Below are 24,899 nucleotides of genomic sequence, written 5' to 3' on the forward strand. Positions count from 1 at the left end.
GGTAATGCAAAGTTTGCAATTGCATTTAAATTATGGCACACTTTGTGTGTCCACATATGGGAAAGGCAATTGAATATTGTCCGGGATATCGCTCCATATTTTACCTCCTCAAACCACACCGAAAAAAACACAGTTAATCACTTTATCATCTTTATAAACACTTCACCCTCATTACATGTTTGTCAATCAAGACAGTCACAGTTTTTAATTTGGAGAATAGATGTTTCTATGGGTCACCGGATATTCTGTTATATATGAATGCCACCAGATTTGCTGTTATTTCATTAACAGCTCAAATGTGTATAACATAATGGATTAAAGCTGCATGATTGCAAATTTGCTTTGGTGCTGTCAACGAGCCAGAGAGCGGTTGTCATTTATAGGTTTTATTAAACAGTTGTAACCGTTAACCCCTAGAGGGCGCCAAAGCGCCTGGGTTTGTTTGTTTTACGTTGGAGTTTATGTTTAAGTTGGACTGCGTGTCCCAGACTGCACCTCGGTCAGGTGACGTGGGAATTCACCTGAACCGAGGTAAGATAATTAGGTTAATTATAAATAGCCTGACTGGAGCGCAGTCAGGCGTCTAGCTTTTGTTGTCCTTGTATGGTTTATGTTGGTGTTTATTTTATGTGTTTATTTAATAAAAAGCCATTACTAAACCGCCAGCTCGCCTCCTGCAAATTATGCCACGCACACACAGACACCGACTGAGAAATCGTGACAGAAAGCTAGACCGTCGAAGTGGCATAGCGGAGGTCGCTCCCCCAGATGTTTTTTGGGGGGGCGCTATCACCATCTCGCCCGAGCTGGCGGAATGGCTGGAGGACAGCAAGGAGCAAGGTGAGAGAGAGCTCTTGCAGAGCTGGGAAGGCTGCAGGGTCTTCGAACCGGCGGACTGGCTGGAGGACAGCGAGGAGCAGCGTGAGACAAGAGCGCGGCACAGCTGGGAAGGCTGCAGACTCGCCATTCGGTGGACGCCGTTTAAAGGTGAGGCAGCGGGGAGATACACGGTCCCAAGCACCATCCAAGAGGCATGGGCCGAGGAGGCCTGGCAGGACGGTGGCGAGGATCTAACGGTGGAGGACTACACGTTGTTGGCGCAGCAAAACAGAGAGCGCATTTCCGACAAGCGGGAGCAGGTGGCGCAACTCCAAATGCTGCTCGTCCAGGTTCGAGAGAACCACGCTGTAGCTCCGGATATTCTCCCTCTCTCTAATCTGGACGACGCGCTCCTCCTCCCGCTCCCGTCTGTAATCAACGCGAAGGTCTACGCGCCGCGGCTGCACGGCGACGAGGACACGTTTCCTCCACCGCCGACGCCTCTGCCAGACATGGAGGACGTCGCTCCCGCTCCACAGCCGCCAAGCTTCGTGTGCGGCACTTCCGATCTGACGCCTCCAAGCTGCACAAACTTCGCGCCAGCTCCTCAGCCGCCGCCGGACGCAGCGAAAGACGCTCCGGCTCCTCAGCCGGGCTTCGAGGACGGCCTGCTGCTTCCTCCGCCTCCCGGCTTTGAGGACATCGCGCCAGCTCCTCAGCCGCTGCCGGACGCAGCGAACGACGCTCCGGCTCCTCAGCCGGGCTTCGAGGTTGGCCTGCTGCTTCCTCCGCCTCCCGGCTTTGAGGACGTCGCTCCAGCTCCGCCGCCGCCGCCCAGCTCAGCGAGCGTCGCTCCAGCTCCGCCGCCGCCGGCCAGGGGGGGGTACTGTAACGGTTAACCCCTAGAGGGCGCCAAAGCGCCTGGGTTTGTTTGTTTTATGTTGGAGTTTATGTTTAAGTTGGACTGCGTGTCCCAGACTGCACCTCGGTCAGGTGACGTGGGAATTCACCTGAACCGAGGTAAGATAATTAAGTTAATTATAAATAGCCTGACTGGATCGCAGTCAGGCGTCTAGCTTTTGTTGTCCTTGTATGGTTTATGTTGGTGTTTATTTTATGTGTTTATTTAATAAAAAGCCATTACTAAACCGCCAGCTCGCCTCCTGCAAATTATGCCACGCACACACAGACACCGACTGAGAAATCGTGACAACAGTTTTACAAACAGTCTCTTCGTTTTTATTTCTGAGTTAAACACTAATGTCTATACAAATCAAAAATAGAGTTTTTTTTAATTTTTAACATTTTAAAAGTAACTTTAGCTTTAAATAAAGGTTGTTTCAATTATATCAGGAGGTGAAGACAAGTGGTTGCAAAAAATGTACTTCATTCATTCATTCATTTAAGACATTAGTTAAAAATGTTGATTTATCCAGTAATGCAATAAGTAAAGCCTTGAGTCTTGTGGGAAAATTATGTTTATTGTAAAGAATCAAAAATCATGGCCCTCAATTTATCCATTCATGCAGCTTAGAGTGAATTATCAATAATTATAAAAGACTGTTTCAACAGGTGACAAATAAAATAACACCAGCTTTAAATAGCAGCTGGCAAAACTTATATATATATTATAAACATATATATATATATATATATATATATATATATTTTTTTTTTTTTTTTTTTTTTAAACTTCCATTAAGCACCATAATGAAACTGTCTCATATAAAGGCCATCCCAGGAGGGCGAGACCAAAACCTACCTCTGCCACAGACAAGAAGTTCATTTAGAGTTATCAGCCTGTAAAATGACCAATTAGCAGCACCTCAGATTAGAGGTGTTATGAAGTCGTTACAGAGCATAAGTAGCAGACACATCTCACCATTAACTGTTCAAAGGAGATTAATGCATCTTTTGGACACCTTCAGCATTCCTTTACAATGTAGAAAGAAATAAAAATCAGAAACAATCATGGAGTTAGAAAGTAAGTTATATATATCAATAACAAAAAGCTCCAATTGGTATATACCAATAACAACCAGCTCCTGTCTGTAAATTAACTGTAGGTAGTTCAGTGGCTGTCTTTCCAAGACATGAACCAAACCATCATAAAGTCATTAAAGAATGTACTGCTGGAGAGATTCCTAAGTTATGAGAAAAATTGTGAGAAACATGTAATGAAGGTGAAGTGTGTTATTACTGTGTTATTTTCAGCGAAGTTCATTAATGAAACATTATGAAATTAAGTAATAACTTAGACATGCATCCTGTTTTTGGTTTGAGTAGGTAAAACTTGATTTCCGTTGTAATTAACTCAGACTGCGCAAAAGGAGTGCAAAGCTGAGCTACTCGAGCGCTCCTGCAAGGCTGTGATTGGTTGAATGGTGAGGTCGCATCTGATTGGCTAAAGAGTACGAGTGACGGTTTTTTGAGACTTTGCTGGCACGTTGGAGTCAGGAAAGTCTCAAAAGTACACACACACACAAATCCAGCGATATTCACACAAGTAAATCGATTTTCACATGCATAGCCCATGATGCACTCATAAATTTTAAACATTCAAATTTTTTTACACAGTTGTACATATGTGAATTGTATATTATGAATATGTATATATTTATATGCACCTGAATGTGTTTTTTTGTGAATATTTTTTCGTGCACGTAAATTGGGTTTTACGCATGTAAATTAGGTTACGCACATAAACATCGTGTCTTTTGTGCAAATACATTATAATACATTGGCTCATTAATGTAGAGATTAATTACTTGTAACACCAGTTACAAGTATAAAAATAAAAAACAATACAGAAATTAATGCTTTTTAAACATATTATTTGAAGTATCACTGAACATATATTGGGTCATATTATTGAAACAAAGGAAAGAACATCAAGACAAAAAACATATAAATCTAGACAATATTTTAAAAAGAATGGCAATAAAACTGAACAGGTAAGCTGAAATAAAATCAGTAGCATTAGATCACGCCAGTAAACTAGTTACTTATTTTAATTATTATGGTAGTCAATATTAATTTAAAATAAGACTGAGAAACATTATTTTGAATTAATATTGACTACCATAATAATTACTAGCACGAATTAATGCTGCTACTGATTTTATTCCAGCTTACCTGTTCAGTTTGATTGTGATTCTTTTCACTTGGCTCTGGTAGATCAGGGGGTTGGTGTTGGTCATCATCAGCAGGCACTGGTTCATCATCACTGACCCTGCTGCACTTGCAGCTTACACTGATGAGTGGTATATCACACTGATGAGTGGTGTATCTTACACTGATGAGTGGTATATCACACTGATGAGTGGTGTATCTTACACTGATGAGTGGTATATCTTACACTGCATCACAATGATATCCCCTGCGAAATGTTCATGATATCTCACAAAGAAAAAGGCCAATTTCTCTTTTCCGTATAAAGTGTTTAGGTAAAATTCCACCCATACATGTGTGAGAAATATGCAAAGAAAAAAATCAGAAAGGGGCAAATACTTTTCCATGGCACTGCACATGTAGTCAGATTGTTCCACTGGGATAAAACTGTATCAGGTGGAGTTATAGCACTTTTAAAATCATACTAACTTTACACTAATCTGAATGATTAGACGCTGTGTGTGTGTGTGTGTGTGTGTGTGTACGCACATTACACACACACACACACAGTTAGTATGATTTTAAAAGTGCTATAACTCCACCTGATACAGTTTTATCCCAGTGGAACAATCTGACTACATGTGCACATCTTTGCATATGTGTGTGTGTGTGTGTGTAATGTGCGTACACACACACACACACACACACCTTAACGGAGAGACCATTTTTAAAACCGTTTAAAAATTAGCAAGAAACATCGCTAGTCACACTCGCGTGAGCGCATACTAACGGGATCACTACTGTAAAGTAAAACAACAACAACAACAAAAAACAAATTAAACAGTAGGGTATTCCAGAAAGCAGGTTATGTGACATACCCAGGTAAGTTTGAGGGTAAGTTAGTGGATAACCTCAACTTTTGGTTCCAAAAACGGAGGTAACTTTCGGGGTATGTATGTAACCATAGCAACTTACTCTCTGAAGATGACCTGCTCGCTAGCAGGTTATGTTCCAGAGTAAGTTTGTTTCAGAAGGTTATTTAGCATGGCGCGCCCTTTTGATGATGATCCCGTGAACGTGGAGGCACAAATTATACGAGGTTCTTTCGCCGGGAGAGAGTTATAAGACCGCATATTGATGTTTTTTAAATTTTCTAATGATTATTTGAAAGAGCGTTATTGGTTTTCAATGAAATCGTTAATTTACTAAACACATCTCTTGAAACCGCATATTGCAAATGTCACAAACGGCGGGTCTGCGCTTAGAAAACATTCTGTACATAGCACTTCATTTTTTTTTTGCGTCAGGGCATTTTTTTGTACAATGTGTTGCATGTGATGCAGAGCATGTGGGAAAGGCAACTGTATGTCTGGTACATAAACACTTCTTACACACATGTGTACAGTTCCCTGGACATAAACCTCTGCATGTTATTAGAGGAATTCCACAGAGTGCCAGGTTTGTCCTTTATAGTAAAATCAATGACGCATATTTAATATGTAGTCATACTATTTATATCTACTGTATACATGTATTCATCCTGCACACACACACTTAATCCTTCCATATATGACTTTCTATTTCAGGGTTTCCAAATGTAATTGAGTGCATTGATGGCACCTACATTCCTATTAAAGCTTCTTCAATAAATGAGGGAGACTATGATAATAGGAAATGGCCCAGAGGAAGCTCTACAGATTTTTGCACACAACATGGAAGTGATGGAAGACAGGATTTGTCAAAATTACTTTTATTAAATTGTTTGCACTGGTCTGCTGCTCAGTTCATTTCTTTATTTCATAAAAAACAATGAAAGTAAAATGAAATAAAATGTGTTTTTTTTAATGACATTGCTTTATATACACAACACTTTTAAACTTTTAACATGCAACAGATTAATATACACACAAGTTCTCACCTTAAGGTGACGCTCCAGTAATTCAATTTCCAGTGTTGCTTTTTTAATGGATAGCCTTTTCTCTTCCATTTAAGGTCCTAGGGAGCAAAATAGGATTTATTATTAAAAATAATTAAATAAATAAAATTCTGTCAGACAATAAAATTAAAATATGGACAACTGCACACAAATTCTTACATTGATTAAATTGTGCATTGAGGTTAAAAGACCTTCATCCGTGGGTAAATCCCCAGGTATGTACTGTGAAAGCACAATGACAGTTTGTTACTCTAATGTAAAAAGGTTAGACAGGCTTCAGCCTTCTTTCTATTAGCTCCATGACAGAAAGAATAGGCCTATACTAAATCATGTTAAATAAATAGTTCAGTGATCGTGTAATCAAATATTACCTTTTTGCAGAACGTTTTTGTGTTTCATTTTCACTTGGCTTCTGGCTCCAGAAGGATTACACCTTATTAAATAAGAAACCATAAATTCCTAGTCAATATACATTGGTACTTTAACCTAAAGAAATGAATGGCAGGAAAAGTAAATGCTTTCATTTACCAGCCAAAAGGATGCGGAAGGGATGTTTAATTTTTTTGTATTATAATAAAAGGGGAGGCGGTGTTAAATTTGCAATTTAATACACTCACGCATTCACTCTCTCTTTCTTTAGCCGATCCAGCCGTATTGCTTTTTATCATCATTATTGGCTTGAATTCCTCATATGCGTGCATTAAAACCTCTGTGAAATACGCCGCTCTCTTTTTTTCACTTTGCTTTTCCATTTTGACTCGTGAAATCGGTAATCTATTGAAAATGTCTTTATGTACGCACCGTGCACGCGCACTAACTCTGGGTAACCAGTAGAGGATTGATTAAACTTACTCTTATCAGGTGTTTTGGAACCGACATACTCGCGGTATGCGGGTTTGGGGTTAATCAACCCAGAGGTTAAGATTAACCAAATGGTAAATTAACCAAGCTTTCTGGAATACCCCCCAGCTCCTCACCTTTAAAAACAGTAGCGACAGAAAAGAGTTTGTGTGTTTGTTTGGCAACCTGAGAGAAGGGGAGCTGTAAAGCCGAGACCTATCGTCTACCCTGCTGGGTCTTAGTGCTTGCAGCGTTTTTAGTGTGTGTATTTGTGTCTGTGTAAGGCAGAGAGTGTGTGTGTTTGTTTGGCAACCTGAGAGAAGGGGGCTGTAACGCGAGCGAGCCCCCCTTCAGCCCCCCTTCTCTCAGGTTGCCAAACAAACACACAAACCTATCTCTGTCGCGATTGTTTTCAAAGGTGAGGAGCTGTTTAATTTGTTTTTTGTGGTTGTTGTTATTGTTGTTTTACCTTACAGTAGTGATCCTGTTAGTATGCTCTCACACGAGTGTGACTAGGAATGTTTCTTGCTAATTTTTAAACGGTTTTTAAAACGGTCTATCGGTTAATGTGTGTGCACAAACGAAAACACTTATCTGTCGGGATTTATTTTTAAAAAATTTTAAGGTAAAGTACAGGTTAATTTGTTTTATTTTTACTTTATATTTTGTATTAATTATATTTATGTATTTATTTTTTGTGGGCTGTAGAACGAATAATTTAAGTTTCCATTATATCCTATGGGAAAATTAAATTTGGTTTACGAGTGTTTTGGAATACGAGCCCACTTCCGGAACGAATTATGCTCGTAATCCGAGGTTCCACTGTATATATTTGCGTACGTACTGACAACCCACACTGGCCAACACCTCACATTCTCCCACACTGTGTTTCTTCACATTATTCAAGTCTCCATGTAAGACCTCGCCCACTGACAAGAGTGTGTAAGGTGGTTCTAAGTAAAACGTGTAAAATTTTTATACTTTCCCCTGTGTTTGTCCTGATAAGAATAATGTGGCATGTAAGGTATGGGTATTAAGCACTGAATCATGGAACTCCACATAACAAATCTACACTGAAAAAAATGATTTTTTGGTGTGGTAAAATTTATTAAATTAACCATGATAATTTTTACATTGTAAAAATACATTTCAAGGAGAACTAGAATTTTCTAAGTAAAAGTTTAAATACCTACACATTTAATTCATGTAATAAATTAACTAAGTGGAAAGAGTTAAATATTATTATGTATTTACTTGTAACATTTACATGTTTTATAGTCACTGCACATAAACCTAATAATATTAAGTAAATTTTACTTTTTAAGTTTATTTAAAATTTCAAATTAAAGCGCGCATGCGTGTTTGGAGACGCTGTAGATCCGTCGGTTGGGGATCATCACGGAGGTACTACACGGCGTGGCTGGAGCTGAAGTTTGGCGTGTTCGAGGTAAGTTTACCTTTCATTTTTGGATGTATTCTCACTTTCATGACCCCCAATTAATGTTCATCTTAATCTCAGGACGTACAATTAGCAATATTTCAGTTTTTAATAGTGTGGAGATTCACAAAACACCGTTTTTCGTGTAAAAACCTGAACCTACGGAGCCCCACAGGGGTCCTGTGATAAAAATAAAAAAATAAATAAATAAAATAATAACGAACCGAGCGCGTGGTTTAATAGAACGAGATGCGTGTTTCTTACCCCCACCCCTCGTGAAAACGGCGTGTTTAGAGAAAGGCTCGACAGTGAGATGTCCTTTCTGAACAAACTGAGTCAGGTGTGTTAAAGCATTAAATGGTAAAAGAGCACTAGCAATAAACGTTTTTTTTTTTTTTGAATCCGAATTTTATTAATAAGTTACAAGTTAAATTTCAACTGTAATGAACCTGTACATATGTTCATACAGTATTGACAGCAGCTCTAATTTGTCCAAATCGCATTGCAGAAAAGAAAAAGAAGTAGAGTCATCCTGTGACCTTGCATGCTTCATCTTTCCACACATGATTCTTGCTTCTCACTTTTTCCTTAATCCCTCACTATTCTATCTTGTATTTTTCTAACAATGTCAGAAACGTTGTGTTAGTAGCACTGCTTGACATGCCTGATGCCTTTCTCTTTTGTAATTTTCTTTGGATAAAGGCAAACTTACAAAAGATGAAGAAATGGCTAAATGTAGTTGTACTAATAAAAGATTATGTAATGATACAATGTAAATATTTTCACAGAAACAGCGTAGAGCTGAGACGTGAATCTGAAGAGGATCTCTGATGATTGCCTGGTAAAGCATTGTTTTCTTACTAATTATACAATTTAAAATGTTAAATTCACTACAAGATGAAGGGGTGGACATTTCCTGCTTAGTGATGACCATCCACAGTTTATCTAGCTCAAACAGTAGAGCATGGTGCTACCAAGGTCATGGGTTTGATTCCCAGGAAAAGCAAGTAATTGTAAATTACAAGTTATAAATGAAAACTTGTACCTTGAATATAGTGTTTGTTGCATTGGACAGAAGCATATACCAAATGCAAATGAATACATAAATCTGAGTAATGATTTGAAAAATTTTCATGTTTGGACTAACCCTTTAAATACAAACTCAGCATTCATCATAGGATTTCCTGACACTGTAAAGGTGCAGAGTAATCTATGGAGTGTAGCCATCTCATGCCATGTTTTAGAATGTTTTACTGATGCAAGATTATTGCTAAAGCAATTTAACCCAAGTTTAACAATCTGAAGTACATGAAGTGATGGTCATTTTTTATTATCAATCATTTTTATTATAATTTTTTCTGTGATAATGAAGTCATCACAGGTGATTGAAGCAATTCAGATTTTTTTGTTTCTTAAAATACATTTTTTTTTTAATTTACTTGTAAATGCAGGAGGACAGACGAAGTGATGCCAGTTTGCACATTCTTAAAATCCTTGTTGTCCGTGCTGTTGAAGGGGAGGAACCAGTTGGTGTATCCATAATCCTTGAAGGAAAGGAAATTTTGCAAGAATGTGGCAATACTGCAAATGCATGTGCACTGCTTATGGGAATAATTAATGCCATAAACCTTGCAGACCCCCGAGCACTGCGCTACACATTTGAGCTATTTCAGAAAGTTCTTTTAGAACTTGGTGGGATTAAGCTATCACCAAAAGTGCAAGCTTTAAAGATAAAGTTATCATCTTAAAACATTTGATATGGCTTGACTACTTGTCTTTACATGTTCAGTGTTTACATGTTCAGCTTAAAATGTTTTAATGCGTTAAGTTTCAATGGCATACTTTTAAGTGCACTAGTCCAAAGTGCTGATTTGAATGTTGCAACTTCACTGCTACAGAGGGCTATTAAGTTTTAAAGTTTATTCTACAGTTTGTTTAATGTATTTTCTGCTGTATTTTATTTCTAAATGAATGCTGTATTTTATTAATTAATTAATTGATTATTATTATTTTACACAATTTTGTTTAAAACAAGTATTTCAGGCCCTGGTGCTGTACAGATGTTCCTATGGATGCAAAATTTATCTGAATGCACATTTATTAAAAAGACAACCTGTATCTAGACTGTGAATGTCAAAAAATATTTGGTAATGTTGGTGAATAAACTGTTTAATTATATTTTAGTTGTGTGATTTATGAAAGATATAGATGAAATAATTACTTAAGTTTTTTTGCAAAACATAAATTAGCAATGTGTACATTATTATAGGGAGTAATATAAATTAATAAAACCAAGTAAGGGAAAATCTCATAAAACAAAATAATAGTAAGATTTACTTAATAATTTCATGAAATCAAGGTTCCTGCTGATACAACAATAAATTAACTTTACTAGATTATTTTAAATAAATCTAACTTGTGCATTAAATATAATTATGTAACTTTTACTTAATTTTTTTAATTGTTAATTTAATTGTTAATTTAATTGTTAAGTAGATTTTACCTGACAATTACAGGTGAGTTTAACTTAATATTGGGGCAATAAAATTTACTTAAAATCTATGTGTGCAAATTGTTACGAGGATTTTATTAAGTAAATCTTACAAGTTATTTTTTTCAGTGTAGGTTGTAAGTACAAAAACATTAAAAAAAAAAAAAAAAAGCTTGCATATTATTTGTCCCAAAATTCACATCAGTGGGATACATACTAGCAACCTCCAGACTAAAAATCTACCAGTGTAAATGTGATTTGAATAAGTGTCTTATCAGTGCCTTAATTAATAGGTGACACAGAAAGATCCATTTATATGGTGCTTGACCTACACTCAGGTAGACCCCCCCTCCCCCCCCATTTTCCGAACCATTTGTTACAGATAATCTTTTAAATCCAACACTGGATTACTTAAAAAATGACAAATGTGATATTTAAAACTTTGTGGTTTCTTTAAAGTAAATAATCATTTTCATTGTCTAATTGTACTTTAATTAACTGTGCTTAATATCAATTTGTCCAAAATTCTACGAAAGCATAACCATGCCGTTTGTAGAAGGAGAAAGGGCTGGGTCTTGCTCATCTTACAATCATTGTAAGTTTTCAAAATCAAGTGTTTGTACCTATTGTGTGAATCTATTGTACAACTGAAGTATTGTTCCACATCCAGTCTGTTTATTGCGTGGTCTTAACCAGTAATATAAGAGTGGGCACACACAAGGGGGATATGGTTCACAGCATCAAGACTTGGCAGTAGGTGCAAGCTTTAACAAATGTAATTTGGTTGTGTTTCAGTTTTGGCACCTCTATTGTTGCAGGCACACCTACACCAAATGTGTATTTCTAGTTACACTATAAACAGATAGAGAGTTTTGTTACATTGTGACGTGAATGGGTTTGATCTGCACTGAAAGGTTTGCTTCAGTGTCACAATAGTGAAAGAACACAGCATACGTAGATCTTACTGTAAACCAGAAGGACTCCACTATGTGACATCAAAGGCCATGTTTGCACAATAAAAGAGCTCTGATGAAATAGCTCTCTTGTGGAAAATAGTAGTGGACCATAAGACGTCACACTGAACCTAAAGGACATTCTACCTATCATTCATTCATTAATTCATTCAACTTAAGTAGCCAGCAAACAGTGATATGACAGAGGTGGGTTTTTCTAACGATATAAACAATCTCTGACAACAGGCAAATGCTTCTAGCTTGTTAGAAAGATAAAAGCCTCAACCCACTTAGCTACAACAGCTCCAGACGCAAGACATCTCTGGTGTTTAATATTAACTATAATCTTACTGTTCGTTCTTTTAGGACAAAACCATGACATAGCTATAAGATAAAAAGTTGGTTTATATGACATAAAATATGACACCATAAAGCTTCTAATACAGCATATTATGTATAACAATTTGGCTTAAGTAACATTTCCTATGACAATACCAACACAACATAAAATAAAATAAAATAAAACATAAAAATTGAAGCCATGTTCAATAATATTTATAATATATTTTAAAGTAGAATTTTTGTAATTGTACTTTTATAAAAGTAGTGAGGATACCCAAAGTATTTTGAGAAAAGTGTACTGTTGTACAAATGCATGAAAATTACTCACTTACTCACCATCTATACCACTTTATCCTCTATACAGGGTTGCAGGGACCTGGAGCCTATCCCAGAAGCCTTAGGGCAATGGCAGGATACACCCTGGACAGGGTGCCAATCCAACGCAGGGCACACACACGCGCTACGGGCAATTTTTGAATACCAATGACTGTGGGACGAAACCAGAGTACCCAGAGGAAACCCACCAAGCCTGGGGAGAACCTGCAAACTCCATGCACACAGAGACAGAAATCGAGCCTGGTCAGGAATCGAACCCAGGCCCTGGAGGTGCAAAGCGACAGTGCTAACCACTACACCACAGTGCCATGCATGCAAATATAGTTTATAATTAGATCTTTTCCAATGATGCCAAACCCTGGATAGCTGACAACTACCTGAGGACATTTATCACACTGAAGATTAAAACCTAAAGACACATTGATTATATGAGCACTGAACTTCTATAAGCATAATGACCTTATTGATGTTTTGATTGAGTTTACAAGCCAATTTGGAAAGCTTCTTTGAATAAGGGAGTCTGGGAAATGCAAATGTAAAATGCAAAGTAAATGTAAAATACAAATGTAGATACTGAATAACTGAATAGATAAAACTCACATCACTTGTGAAAATATTGTGCGGAGAAAATGTAGCATCCACGTGTGATTACACACTATATATTTTTGTGGACACATGACCATCACATACCTGACCCTTCCTTAAACTTTTGCTACAAATCTGAAAGCACAGAATTGTCTAGATTGTCTTTGTATGCTGTGGCGTTAATATTTTCTTTCACCGAAACTAAGGGGCTGAAACCTGTTGCAGTATCACAATGCCCTTTAGCACAAAGAAAGCACCAGGAAGACATGGCTGGCCAAAGTTGAAGTGGAAGAACTTGTGTTTCCTGCACAGAGCTCTGGCTTCAAACACACAGAACAACTAGGATGAACCTTTATGCTGACTACACCCCAGGGCTTCTCACTTGAAATCAGTGGCTGACCTCTCTAATGCTAATCTTGTGGCTGAATGAGCACAATTCCCCTTAGCCAAGCCCCCAAATCTACTTAAAATGTTTAACAGAAAACTGGTTATAAAGTTATTATAGCAAAAAAAAAAAAAAAAAAAGTGGGTAATAAATCTGGCATGTTTAAAACCACATATAAATGAGTTGTAAGGGGTCCACATACTTTTGACCATGAAGCATCAGATAAAGGAAGCTATGTCTTTTTGTGAAGTTAAAAATACCGCTTTGCATAGGCGTGATAAAAGTTGCACCGTGTTATAGTCCACTTCCTTGAACTAGAAAGCAAAACCAAAAAAAAAATATATTGTTTACATAGAGGAGAATATGTGTGTGTGTGGGGGGGGAGTTATCCCTGTACTGTAGATTTTATGATAACATACTTGAAATAATGTGTTGACCCAGGAATTGGGCGTAGCCATACAGACAAAAAGGGGAGGGTGGAGAAAAAAAAAACAAGTTATGAGACGAGAGTGGGCAAAAATTCAGTTTGCAAATGTCAGCTGTTAAATAGCACTGGACTGAGATAGACCTAAAAATACCATACAAACTGCGTTTGTAAGCCAGATAAAGGAAGCAGTGAAGACAGGCTAAAGTAAACCACAAGTCTTCACTAAGAAGACAGGCTAGGTAAATATTCATTTCCAAAGTTTTACTATTCTCTGAATGTATTGATGTATATGCTTTTGCAATTTAATCTGTAAATTACCTTCTAATCAAACTGATTTTCTTTGTAGAATAAACGTTGTATACAACATATGCCTATAGCTTTAACTGTTTGACCTACAGTTTGAGTTTACAGTATATACAAACCCATTCAACAATGTTACATTTTTTGTGTTGCACCGAGATATTTTGCATGTGTAGCTGACTGTAGATAAGCTAAATGAACATGGAGTAGTGAGGTAACAGTACAGACAGAACAGAACAGTATTTACACAATATTAGCTGAATCCTTTCCTATTTCCTCGTCCTTGTTAACTGTTTGTAACTGGAAAAAGTCCATATCTATTCATGGCTATGTGTGTCTAACTACCTATATGTAGTAATTGTTCTCATAATTGTGATCTGATTTCTACTTAAAACTATATAAGCTGGTACATGACATAGCAACAAGATGAAAAGTTGGTTTATATGACATGAAATATTAAACCATAAAGCTACCACGTGAAATGTATGACAAAATTAGGCTTTTTCAACATTTCCTATGATAATACCATCTGAACATTAGCAGCACATATACAGTAAAAATGAAAACCTTCAATAATATCTTTTTATTTTAAAGTATAATTTTTGCAAATGTACTTTTATAAACGTAGTGTGGATATCCAAAGTATTCTGAGAAAAGTGTACTGTTGTACAAATGAATGAAAATATGGTTTATAATTTTTTGCAATGCTCAACCCACATGATCTTTGTCAATGATGCCAAAACCTATAACTACCTGAAGACATTTATCACATTGAATATTAAAACCTAAAGACACATTGATTATATGAATGTTTAATTTGTATAAGCATAATGAACTTCTTGATGCTTTGATTGAGTTCACAATGGGTATGCAAATGTAAAATACCAGAACTAAAAAATTTTATTATATATTTTGAAGTGTAAATAAATACGGAAATAATAAATAGCATATATGCAGTTTACCTCCCACTGTTTGCTTTCTTTTTTGAGGCATTACCTATTTTTGTTTCCAGTAAATTTTGTTTCTGTGTGGTGGGGTGTCCTAAAACCACCAAAGAGGTAAGTGTTTTTTTAGGTGTTTATGAAATTAGGTGTTTTCAAATGATTATGATTGCATAAACTTACAATACATTTTTTGCTAGCAGCCAGGATGCTAATTAGAATGAAAATCATGTTTAGAAGAATTACTCATGTAATTTCAATTACTCATTAAATACTCATACTACAAATGTCAATTCGGCAGTATGTAGGCATGCTATTGCTAAAGAGCCAGCTACACACTTTAAGGGCTTCAAAGTGAGACACCCCTAAAATTCTCATACCAATAATTTAAAATAAATTTTAGATGTTTTTTAGTAATTGTAATACAGTGATATTTTATTTACAAGAGTTAATGTGAATTGTGTGTGCAGATGGAGTACAAAGTGATTGTGGCAACAGGTACCTTAGAGTACTCCGGTACTAATAACTACGTGTATGTAACCCTGGTGGGGGAAAATGGAGAGAGTGAGAGAACACTGTTGGATAAACCAGGCCTGGATCTGTGCAGAGGCGCAGTAAGTGAGAGTGGAGAGTATTGAATCTCCTGATTACCTATACCAAATTTTTAGGTTAATTTGTAGGTTAATAGTATACTTCTTTTGAACTAAAAATAAGCATGCTTTTACTTTTATTTTTTATATACGTCTTAAAGATATACAGTACACTCACCTAAAGGAATATTAGGAACACCATACTAATACGGTGTGTGACCCCCTTTCGCCTTCAGAACTGCCTTAATTCTACGTGGCATTGATTTAACCAGGTGCTGAAAGCATTCTTTGGAAATGTTGGCTCAAATTGATAGGATAGCATCTTGCAGTTAATGGAGATTTGTGGAATGCACATCCAGGGCACGAAGCTCCCGTTCCACCACATCCCAAAGATGATCTATTGGGTTGAGATCTGGTGACTGTGAGGGCCATTTTAGTACAGTGAACTCATTGTCGTGGTCAAGAAACCAATTTGAAATGATTCGAGCTTTGTGACATGGTGCATTATCCTGCTGGAAGTAGCCATCAGATGATGGGTACATGGTGGTCATAAAGGGATGGACATGGTCAGAAACAATGCTCAGGTAGCCCGTGGCATTTAAACAAGGCCCAATTGGCACTAAGGGGCCTAAAGTGTGCCAAGAAAACATCCCCCACACCATTACACCACCACCACCAGCCACAGTGGTAACAAGGCATCATGGATCCATGTTCTCATTCTGTTTACGCCCAAATTTTGACTCTAACTTTTAAATGACTCAAGAGAAATCGAGACTTATTAGACCAGGCGACATTTTTCCAGTCTTCAACTGTCCAATTTTGGTGAGCTCGTGCAAATTGTAGCCTCTTTTTCCGATTTGTAGTGAAGCTGAGTGGTACCCGGTGGGGTCTTCTGCTGTTGTAGCCCATCCGCCTCAAGGTTGTGCGTGTTGTGGCTTCACAAATGCTTTGCTGCATACCTTGGTTGTAACAAGTGGTTATTGCAGTCAAAGTTGCTCTTCTATTAGCTTGAATTAGTCGGCCCATTCTCCTCTGACCTTTAGCGTCAACAAGGCATTTTCGCCCACAGGACTGCCGAATACTGGATGTTTTTCCCTTTTCACACCATTCTTTGTAAACCCTAGAAATGGTTGTGCGTGAAAATCCCAGGACCAGATTGTGAAATACTCAGACCGGCCCATCTGGCACCAACAACCATGCCACGATCAAAATTGCTTAAATCATCTTTCTTTTCCATTCTGACATTCAGTTTGGAATTCAGGAGATTGTCTTGACCAGGACCACACCCCTAAATGCATTAAAGAAACTGCCATGTGATTGGTTGATTAGATAAATGCATTAATGAGAAATTAACCAGGTGTTCCTTATAATCATTTAGGTGAGAGTATTTAGCAAAATAGACTTTATTATTCAACAGTTAGTTCTGACCGAGCATTCTGATTGGACAAGAGGTATCATACATGTTGTAATAATAGACGATATCACCTTTTACAGGTCGATGAATACCTAGTCCGGAGCTCAGCTCCTCTGGGACGTGTGCTCCTGGTACGCTTGGAGAAGCAGAAGTACTTTGTGGAGGATAACTGGTTTTGCCGCTATGTAAAGGTCACACCACCAGGAGGGGAAAACACACAAACCTTCCCTTGTTACCGCTGGTTAGTAGGGAATGTTGAAATAGAAGTTCGCGATGGAACAGGTCAGTCCTAACAACTACCCCAAAAAGTAGATTTATCTTACAATAACTTAAGATCAAATGGATAAAGGATAGCTTCTTTCTTTTTCTTTTACAGCTAAAAAGCTCTGTGATGAGATCCTGCCTCAGGAGGTAGCTCACAGAAAGGCACAGCTGCAGGAGAGACAGAAAAATTTCCGGTGTGTATATTATAGCACTAGAAATCTGATCATTTTTTAGTGCATTTATATTGTTGGACCTATTACTTCCTAGAAGAAATAATTAAATAAAGTATAAAGGTCGCAGGTCAAAGCTAAACTAATTACACAAAATATAGCTTACATTATACCTGCTCATCACATTAAAAAAAACATACTGTAGGCTAATATAGGTTAGACCAAAATTGTGCATCCATGGAAATTCTCTCTTTCTCTCTCTGTCTCTTTCTAGGATTTTGTAGGATGTATCAGGGTTAGTTTAAGCAGGAGGACTAGTGTACAAACTGGACACTAGCAGACACCCTGATGCAAAATATAACTTGTTGAATTGCTTTTTCAGACCATTTCAATGATCTGCATGCCAGTTGGCACTGGTTAACATAGAGAATCACAGATAAGAATATCTTCATATACATATTTTTGTCATAACATATTTACCTGCCCCTGTAGCTTTTAATATTATATGCTAATATTACTTTCTTCTGCAACGGCCCTACGTTTCCTGGGATAGGCTCCAGGGCCCCGGCAACACTCTACAGGATAAGCAGTATACAATTGCAGAGATTTGACAGATGCTCCTATCCAGAACGATTTTTTAAGAAAGTGCTTTGAAGTTTCCATCATTAGATAAGTCTACAGTATAAAATAATAAATGATTTGATGTAGCATATGCTTACTATCTTCTCCTTCAGCTCCTTTTTCCTCCTGAGTTGATGCTAAAAGTCTGTCTGATAACCTTTTTGTGTGGATTTTAGTGAGGCATAAGCCAAAGGTATGACTGAGTATTTAATTCCACTATCTGGAGAGCCTAGATAAAAAGTAAGTTGGCAACTGGAAAAGAGGCCCACTGAACCTGTTTGCATAGGGCTTAAAAAGTTGTGGAATGCCTCTGATAGTCCTTCCCAGAGAGATGACTGTGTACATGAAATGAAAACCAGTTGGCTCAAGGCCATTAGTAGTCTTACACAGGGGTCTATGCAACTGAGAACATCTGTTACTACAAGATGTCCTCTGTTTTTGAAATGCTGCAGAAATGTACACATATAAACTCTGTTGATGTTGAATTCATTCCGTCTTCTCTTGCAATAACTTTCGACCGAATTATGAGTTGGACGCATTTGTAGAAATGTTAATAAAAGTCTTAAAGGGACATTTCAGGCTTTTTTCAAATATGTCTAAACTTCTCTAAAATATGTCAAACTTGAGGCGCATATATTACAATATACTTGACTACAAGTTAAGACTATAAAGCTTTTGCAGTCCAAGTGACCTAATAGAATTTATATCTTTCCAAGCTACTATGTATTTAGTAGGCTACATTTTTAATTAATTTTGGTTTTATGAGTCATTCCATTCTTAGTCATACAGCTAGCTCAGGTTAGCCATTCAGCTAGTTCTGAGTGACAAACTTTAATGTTGATGTCCACAGCAGAAAAATTAATTTAAAAAGAAATTATAACAACCAAGACCTATGGTGTTGTACTTATATGCCCCTCAATTTTGATTTAAGAAAGACTTAAGACTTAACTATCCCTTTAATGTTATCCAAGAACCATCATATACCTATTTGTTTCATTTTCTGCTTATACTATTTGTTACATTCTTTTGCTTTCCTGGTATTTATTTGTATTAGATGGCAAGTCTGGGCTTCTGGAATTCCCAAATGCATAGATGCCAAATCAGAGGCAGACCTACCCCAGGATGCTCGCTTTGCCAATGAAAAGCGAAGTGACTTTGAGCTATCACTTCAATACGCGTGAGCATTGCAGTATTTTGTATAAAGTTAATACATTTAAATTCTTATTAGGTCCAATGCATATTAACCAAAAAGTTGTGTGCAGTTTTGATAAAACAGCACACAACATATTATATCTACATTTATATCTACAGGGATGAAAGCATTTGTGTCATGTATACATAATGTATTATGTTTAATTGTATAACCCACAGTCTTTTGGAGCTGTCCCTGAAGAAGCTTGTTATCTGGTTTGGGAGGTCATGGAAGGATCTGGATGATTTTAAACAAATATTTTGGAAATTACGGAGTCCCATTGCTGGTATAGTAGTTGTTGCTTTATTTCAACTTAAATTTGCATGAATAACGTACAATGTTTGTACAGAAATGAGTCTTCTTTGTCTAAAACTCAAAAATTGTTGTCTAATCCCCCCTTTCTGCAAAATAGCCAAAATTTCTATCTTATAATTACATTCATTGAGGACTTTATTAGGAACACTTGTATGAACACACATCCATGCTATTATCTAATAAGCTAATTGTGTGACAGCAGTACAAGGCTTACAATCATTCTGATATGGGCCAGTTAATGTTCCCATAAGAACAGGGGAATAACATGATCTCAGTGATGTTGACTGTGGCATTATCATTGGTGCTAGACATGCTGGTGCAAGTACAGTATTTCTATAATTATTGAAATTCTGAGATGGAAACACCTTATTGATAAGAGAAGTTAAAGAAGAATTGCTAGACTGTGTTGAGCTGACTGAAGTGCTACAGTAATTCAGATTAACACTCTGTACAACTGTTACCAAAAAAACTGTTTAAGCCAATCATTAAAATCAATCAATTGACTTAACTACCGCAGCCTATTTAAATATTGTTGCTGTCCATGCGCATGCCTTCATGCCACAATTTGCCCATTTTCTAATGGCTACCACCGGCATGAAAGTGCACCCTGTTAAAAAGCAAGTAACAAATAATGACTATAAATTTAAGAAACATGTTTAAACCCCATGCTTAAATTGTACACAATACATAATAATATTTGTAATATTCTTTTGCATGGATTTCATTAGAATACACTATGAAACACTGGAAAGAGGACTGGTTTTTCGGCTATCAGTTCCTGAATGGGTCAAATCCACGAATGATCCATAGTTGCAGGAAAGTGCCTTCCAACTTCCCCGTCTCTGGAGACATGGTGCAGACCTTCTTAAGCCCCAATACTACCCTGGATAAAGAGCTCAAGGTAAGGAGGTATAGTCCATATTTTCTGCACTGATGCCATACATTTTTCAAAAACCTCACATTTATCTTCAATAACTGCTTTATCCTGATTACACAGAATACACTGGTCCATCACAGGGCACAATGCCCAAATATTTACACCTATGATTTGTTTAACAATGAGATAATATGGACTGATGCGGTGATCAGTAAATCGAAGCACACCTCCAGACCAAGATTAGCCATCAGGAGATTGTGGAAAAATCGAATGCTGATTTTTGCCATATATATATATATATATAATATGTATATGCATATACAGTATATAAGCTTCACTTAAGCTTAAAAAACAAACAAACATAGCTTTGCTGTTTTGGTTCCACATTATACTCTCGCATTATACTCTCTGCGCCTTTAAATCACGAGGGGAAACCCGGTGCTCCCGGGGTCTGCTATATTAAATTGTATATAATTGTAAATATTGGTATGTGGTGCACTGTAGTAGTAGTCACTGTAGTCTTTTTTTGTACAATACACGTGAGCTACTTCTGTGATTTGTTCACACCTACGAATGTTCATGGGATCCGCAGAAATTTGTACTGTAACTCAAATGATTGCAAAATAATCCAATTATGTACCAGGTCCAGTACAATAATCCCTACATATACTTTCTTGGGGAAGAAAATGTGACACACATTTGTGACAATCATATTGAAACTCAGTTGTTGGGATGACCAGGTTACGTTATTCAACACATTCACGTCATTAGCTGACTTCATTTTATTCATTTATTCATTTATTATGGTTGGAGCTACACATCCTGCTCCTGTGCTCCAGTGATCCAGATCCCATCTGCACCTACTGACTCATCCCTATGTTGAACTGGACTTAATGTTAATTTAAATAATTTCTCTTATCTTGTACTGTACTTTCAGCTGCATAACACACATGGTGTTAAATCATCTCTATTTGTTATAACCCAAATGAGGATGGGTTTCCTGTTGATTCTGGTTCCTCTTAAGGTTTCTTCCTATTGCCATCTCAGGGAGTTTTTCCTTGCCAATGTCGCCGTCACCCTTGGCTTGCTCATCAGAGAAATTTCATTCATTCATCTCATTATTATCTAGACACATTTTTCTCACATATACACAATTTATATAAGTATATATATATATATATATATATATATATATATATATATATTATTTATTATTATTTTTTTATGAATTACTTTCATTTTTGTGAAGCTGCTTTGAGACAATGACCATTGTTAAAAGCGCTATATAAATAAAATTGAACCAAGACCTGACAAACTGAAGCAACCCCAGATGGTAACACTTTCTCCAGAGGCTTGTACAGTGGGCACTATGCATGATGGGTACATTACTTCCCTTCATGTACTTTCTTTCTTACTCTGATGCACACATTGCTCATTACACCACAGGATCCCACTGCTCTAAAGTACAATCTTCATGCTCCCTAGCAAATTCAAGCCTTTTTCTGTTTAATCTCACTAACAGGTGGTTTTCTTTTGGCCACACAGCTCTTTAGTTGTTGTTTTTTCTGTTTATTTTTTACTATGCAACTTTTTTTCTCCATATAGGATTTTTTCTTTTTTCCAAAAAGTTGATGGTTCAGCACTATCCTTCCAAGTTGTGATAATGTGTTGAAAGGTTCTTTATCCCATTTTTAGTAACTTCAAATATTCTTTGTTCGATGCAGTCCAATAATTTGATCCTTGTGAAATGGCGACTTTTTTGGCCAGACAGTGTATGTCCTTGCATCATAAATATTACAAGTATGTTTGTTTCTCTCCCTGAAGGATGGGAATATATTTCTTGTTGACTATGCTATAATGGATGGGGTTCCTGCGAATGTGATCAAAGGAAAGCAGCAGTATATAGCAGCTCCTTTGTGTTTACTGTATGAACATCCAGAAAAAGGCCTTATTCCCATCGCCATACAGGTAATGCTCTCAATAAGTCTGTCCACTAGAGGCAACCTACAGCTAATGAAAAGGCTCATTGCTTCCTTATTTTCCTTTTTTTCCTTAGCTTGAACAGAATCCTACCAAGGACACACCGATTTTTCTTCCTAATGATCCTCCTCTGGCTTGGTTATTGGCTAAAATATGGGTCCGGCAAGCTGAATTTCAGGTTTTCCAGTTGCTGTCTCACCTGCTGCGAACTCACCTTGTAGCAGAAGTGTTCTGTGTGGCCACACTGCGTCAACTCCCTGCAGTCCACCCTCTATACAAGGTTAGTGAGGACGTACAGGTAAACTTTTTTTTTTTTTTTTACCTAAAAAGGTCAGGTATACCAGTAAGTCTCTATCATTCGCCCTCTCTTACAGCTGCTCATTCCTCATCTGAAGTACACTCTGGAAATAAACTGCCGTGGGCGCACACAGCTCATCTCTAATGAGGGCATCTTTAAAAGGGTGAGCTTCAGCTAAAAACATACGTAAATACAGCATGTCCAATGAACCAATGAAAATAAAACGTGTACTTAGATTTTTATTTGTAACATAAGTCATACATTCTCATTAAAATGTGCTCTGTTTGATGTATTTTATGGATTTTACTCAAAATATTTCGATAGATGTATTTGTTCAATATATTCTAATTAGTTCCTTACTTCTTAGACACCCTGTACATCAGTTGTAGATACGTAGACATGCTTTTCCTGCAGGTGGTGTCGACAGGTGGTGATGGGCTGCTAGTGTTGGCTCAGAGGGAGTATAAGGTCCTGACCTATCGCTCTCTACAACCGTACTTCGACTTCGTAGACCGTGGTGTTACTAAACTCAACAAATACTTCTACAGAGATCACAGCTTGATGCTCTGGGATGCCATTGAGAAGTAATGCTATGGAGTCATGCTATTATTAGGCACAGGAAGTTTAACCAGATTCAGTATTTTGTTTACTTGATTTTGAAGAAACAAGTATTACCTTTTCACCCACAGGTTTGTCTCCAGTATGGTGTCTTTATATTATGCAAGTGACAGTGAAGTTTTGCAGGATTCAGAACTGCAGTCATGGATTAAAGATGTGGCTGAGGAAGGATTTGCAAACATCCCTCACTTTGGTTAGTTGCATGACAAAAGTGGAATCCTGATCTCATGACAAAACTGTGTAGTGGTGGGTCAGTGTTTACGTGGGGGCTAATGAAATAAATTATTTAAAACATATATCTAAATTATCTAAAAATGATCTTAAATGTAACAATTGTGTATGCAATAGTTGTGAAAACATTTATCCTCACACAGTGTAATCAATGCTATTTTTTATAATTTGTGTGTCAGGGCTATCTAATGAATTAAAGAATACGCAGGAGCTGATCACACTTTTGAGTGTGGTGATCTTCACCAGCACTGTACAACATGCAGCAACTAATAATGGACAAGTAAGTGACATTATAATGTATAATAAACCATAGAGGAATGTTAAGGTTTAGAGTTATAGAATTATAGTATAATTACTCAACCAATCAACTTACAGGGGCAGTTAGGAGAGAAAAAAAATACTGCCAGCCTGTGACCACGCTAAACAGTAGAAATGGGGTCTTCCAAAATGTTTTTAGCTTTAGTTCTGACTATGTAATGCAACACAAGGCAAACAGGGAATTAACAAACAAATAATTAAATTTGACATTTTAGTCAGATGATCCTTTTTAATAACACACTTGCTTTAATCTTGCTTAAAATTTTAACCTTGAAATGGTTTCCACTATTCTCTAGTTTGACTTTTGTTCCTGGGTACCCAACACACCTTGCACCATGCGCCAGCCTCCTCCCACAGACAAGGACAGTGTCACTATGGAGATGATCATGAGCACACTCCCAGATATCAGTCAGTCATGTGTGGAAATGGCAATCACATGGCATTTAGGAAGAACTCAGCCAGACGCAGTGAGTCAACACTTCCACAAAACACTTTAAGTGGCCTGTTCCGTCTGTTTACACTACATGTTGCAATTGCAAAGCAAACTTAAAATAAAATGCAGAAATAAAGGGCAGGATGGTGGCTTTAGTCTTATTGTGAACTAGATAGATTGATAGAATCAAGCACAACTTACTTTTTGTTCTCTTTTTAGAATGTTTAAATTTATTAACTTTAAAACCTTTCTGCCCTCTGTCATCTATCATGCTCAGATACCTTTGGCACAATACGAGGAACAATACTACACTGAGCCAGCAGCCCAAAAATTGATTGACAACTTCCAGCAGGATCTGAAGGACATTGAGGAGGACATCCTGAGGCAGAATAAGAGTCTCGAACCACCATATCTCTATTTGTGTCCCAGTCGAATAGAGAACAGCATTACAATATAAATAGACTTAAAACAAATTCAGCAGATTTTTGATAATGTCCTCCTTATGACTGGTACAGAAATTAGCCTTAAATATGTAAACATTTAAAAAAAAAAAAAAAAAAAAACATTTTGAGAAGCTTGTTTGTTGGGGGTAGTTGGGTGGAAGAAAAGCATACTTTGTTGTAAATCTAACTGCTTCAGATATGTTGTTCTTATGTTGTACTGATTTTACAACC

The 24,899-nt window shown here is 37.1% G+C and overlaps 1 protein-coding gene and 1 long non-coding RNA gene across 3 annotated transcripts; both read left to right on the top strand.

Annotated features, from left to right (window-relative positions):
- Positions 1–8,082: 8,082 nt before the first annotated feature.
- LOC128530832 (uncharacterized) lies at positions 8,083–10,181 on the top strand. Its single transcript, XR_008361158.1, has 3 exons — positions 8,083–8,153; positions 8,933–8,985; positions 9,596–10,181. It is a non-coding gene; the product is annotated as an uncharacterized LOC128530832 (long non-coding RNA).
- Positions 10,182–13,746: 3,565 nt separating this feature from the next.
- On the top strand, positions 13,747–24,800 carry LOC128524921 (polyunsaturated fatty acid lipoxygenase ALOX12-like). Of its 2 annotated transcripts, XM_053497475.1 has the most exons (16): positions 13,747–13,902; positions 14,976–15,021; positions 15,375–15,518; positions 16,989–17,190; positions 17,285–17,366; positions 19,018–19,140; positions 19,335–19,441; positions 20,199–20,371; positions 22,172–22,315; positions 22,404–22,607; positions 22,702–22,788; positions 23,040–23,209; positions 23,315–23,436; positions 23,654–23,754; positions 24,089–24,259; positions 24,503–24,800. In XM_053497475.1, exons 3-16 carry the CDS (start codon positions 15,375–15,377, stop codon positions 24,680–24,682), a joined length of 2,010 nt encoding a protein of 669 aa, XP_053353450.1. In that variant the 5' UTR covers positions 13,747–13,902; positions 14,976–15,021; the 3' UTR covers positions 24,683–24,800. The 2 variants fall into 2 exon arrangements, with proteins under 2 accessions (XP_053353450.1, XP_053353449.1); XM_053497474.1 differs by lacking the exon at positions 14,976–15,021.
- The last annotated feature ends 99 nt before the right edge of the window (positions 24,801–24,899 follow it).

Source organism: Clarias gariepinus, chromosome 1 (assembly GCF_024256425.1).
Source record: "Clarias gariepinus isolate MV-2021 ecotype Netherlands chromosome 1, CGAR_prim_01v2, whole genome shotgun sequence".
Taxonomy (NCBI): Eukaryota; Metazoa; Chordata; class Actinopteri; order Siluriformes; family Clariidae; genus Clarias; species Clarias gariepinus.

Excerpts from the sequence above, each read along its gene's own strand:
- LOC128524921 (XM_053497475.1), top strand. The coding sequence starts at position 15,375 with ATGGAGTACAAAGTGATTGTGGCAACAGGTACCTTAGAGTACTCCGGT. Across the intron at positions 17,191-17,284 it reads AGAAGTTCGCGATGGAACAG|CTAAAAAGCTCTGTGATGAG; the intron begins GTCAGTCCTAAC and ends TTTCTTTTACAG. Across the intron at positions 22,316-22,403 it reads TTATTCCCATCGCCATACAG|CTTGAACAGAATCCTACCAA; the intron begins GTAATGCTCTCA and ends TTTTTTCCTTAG.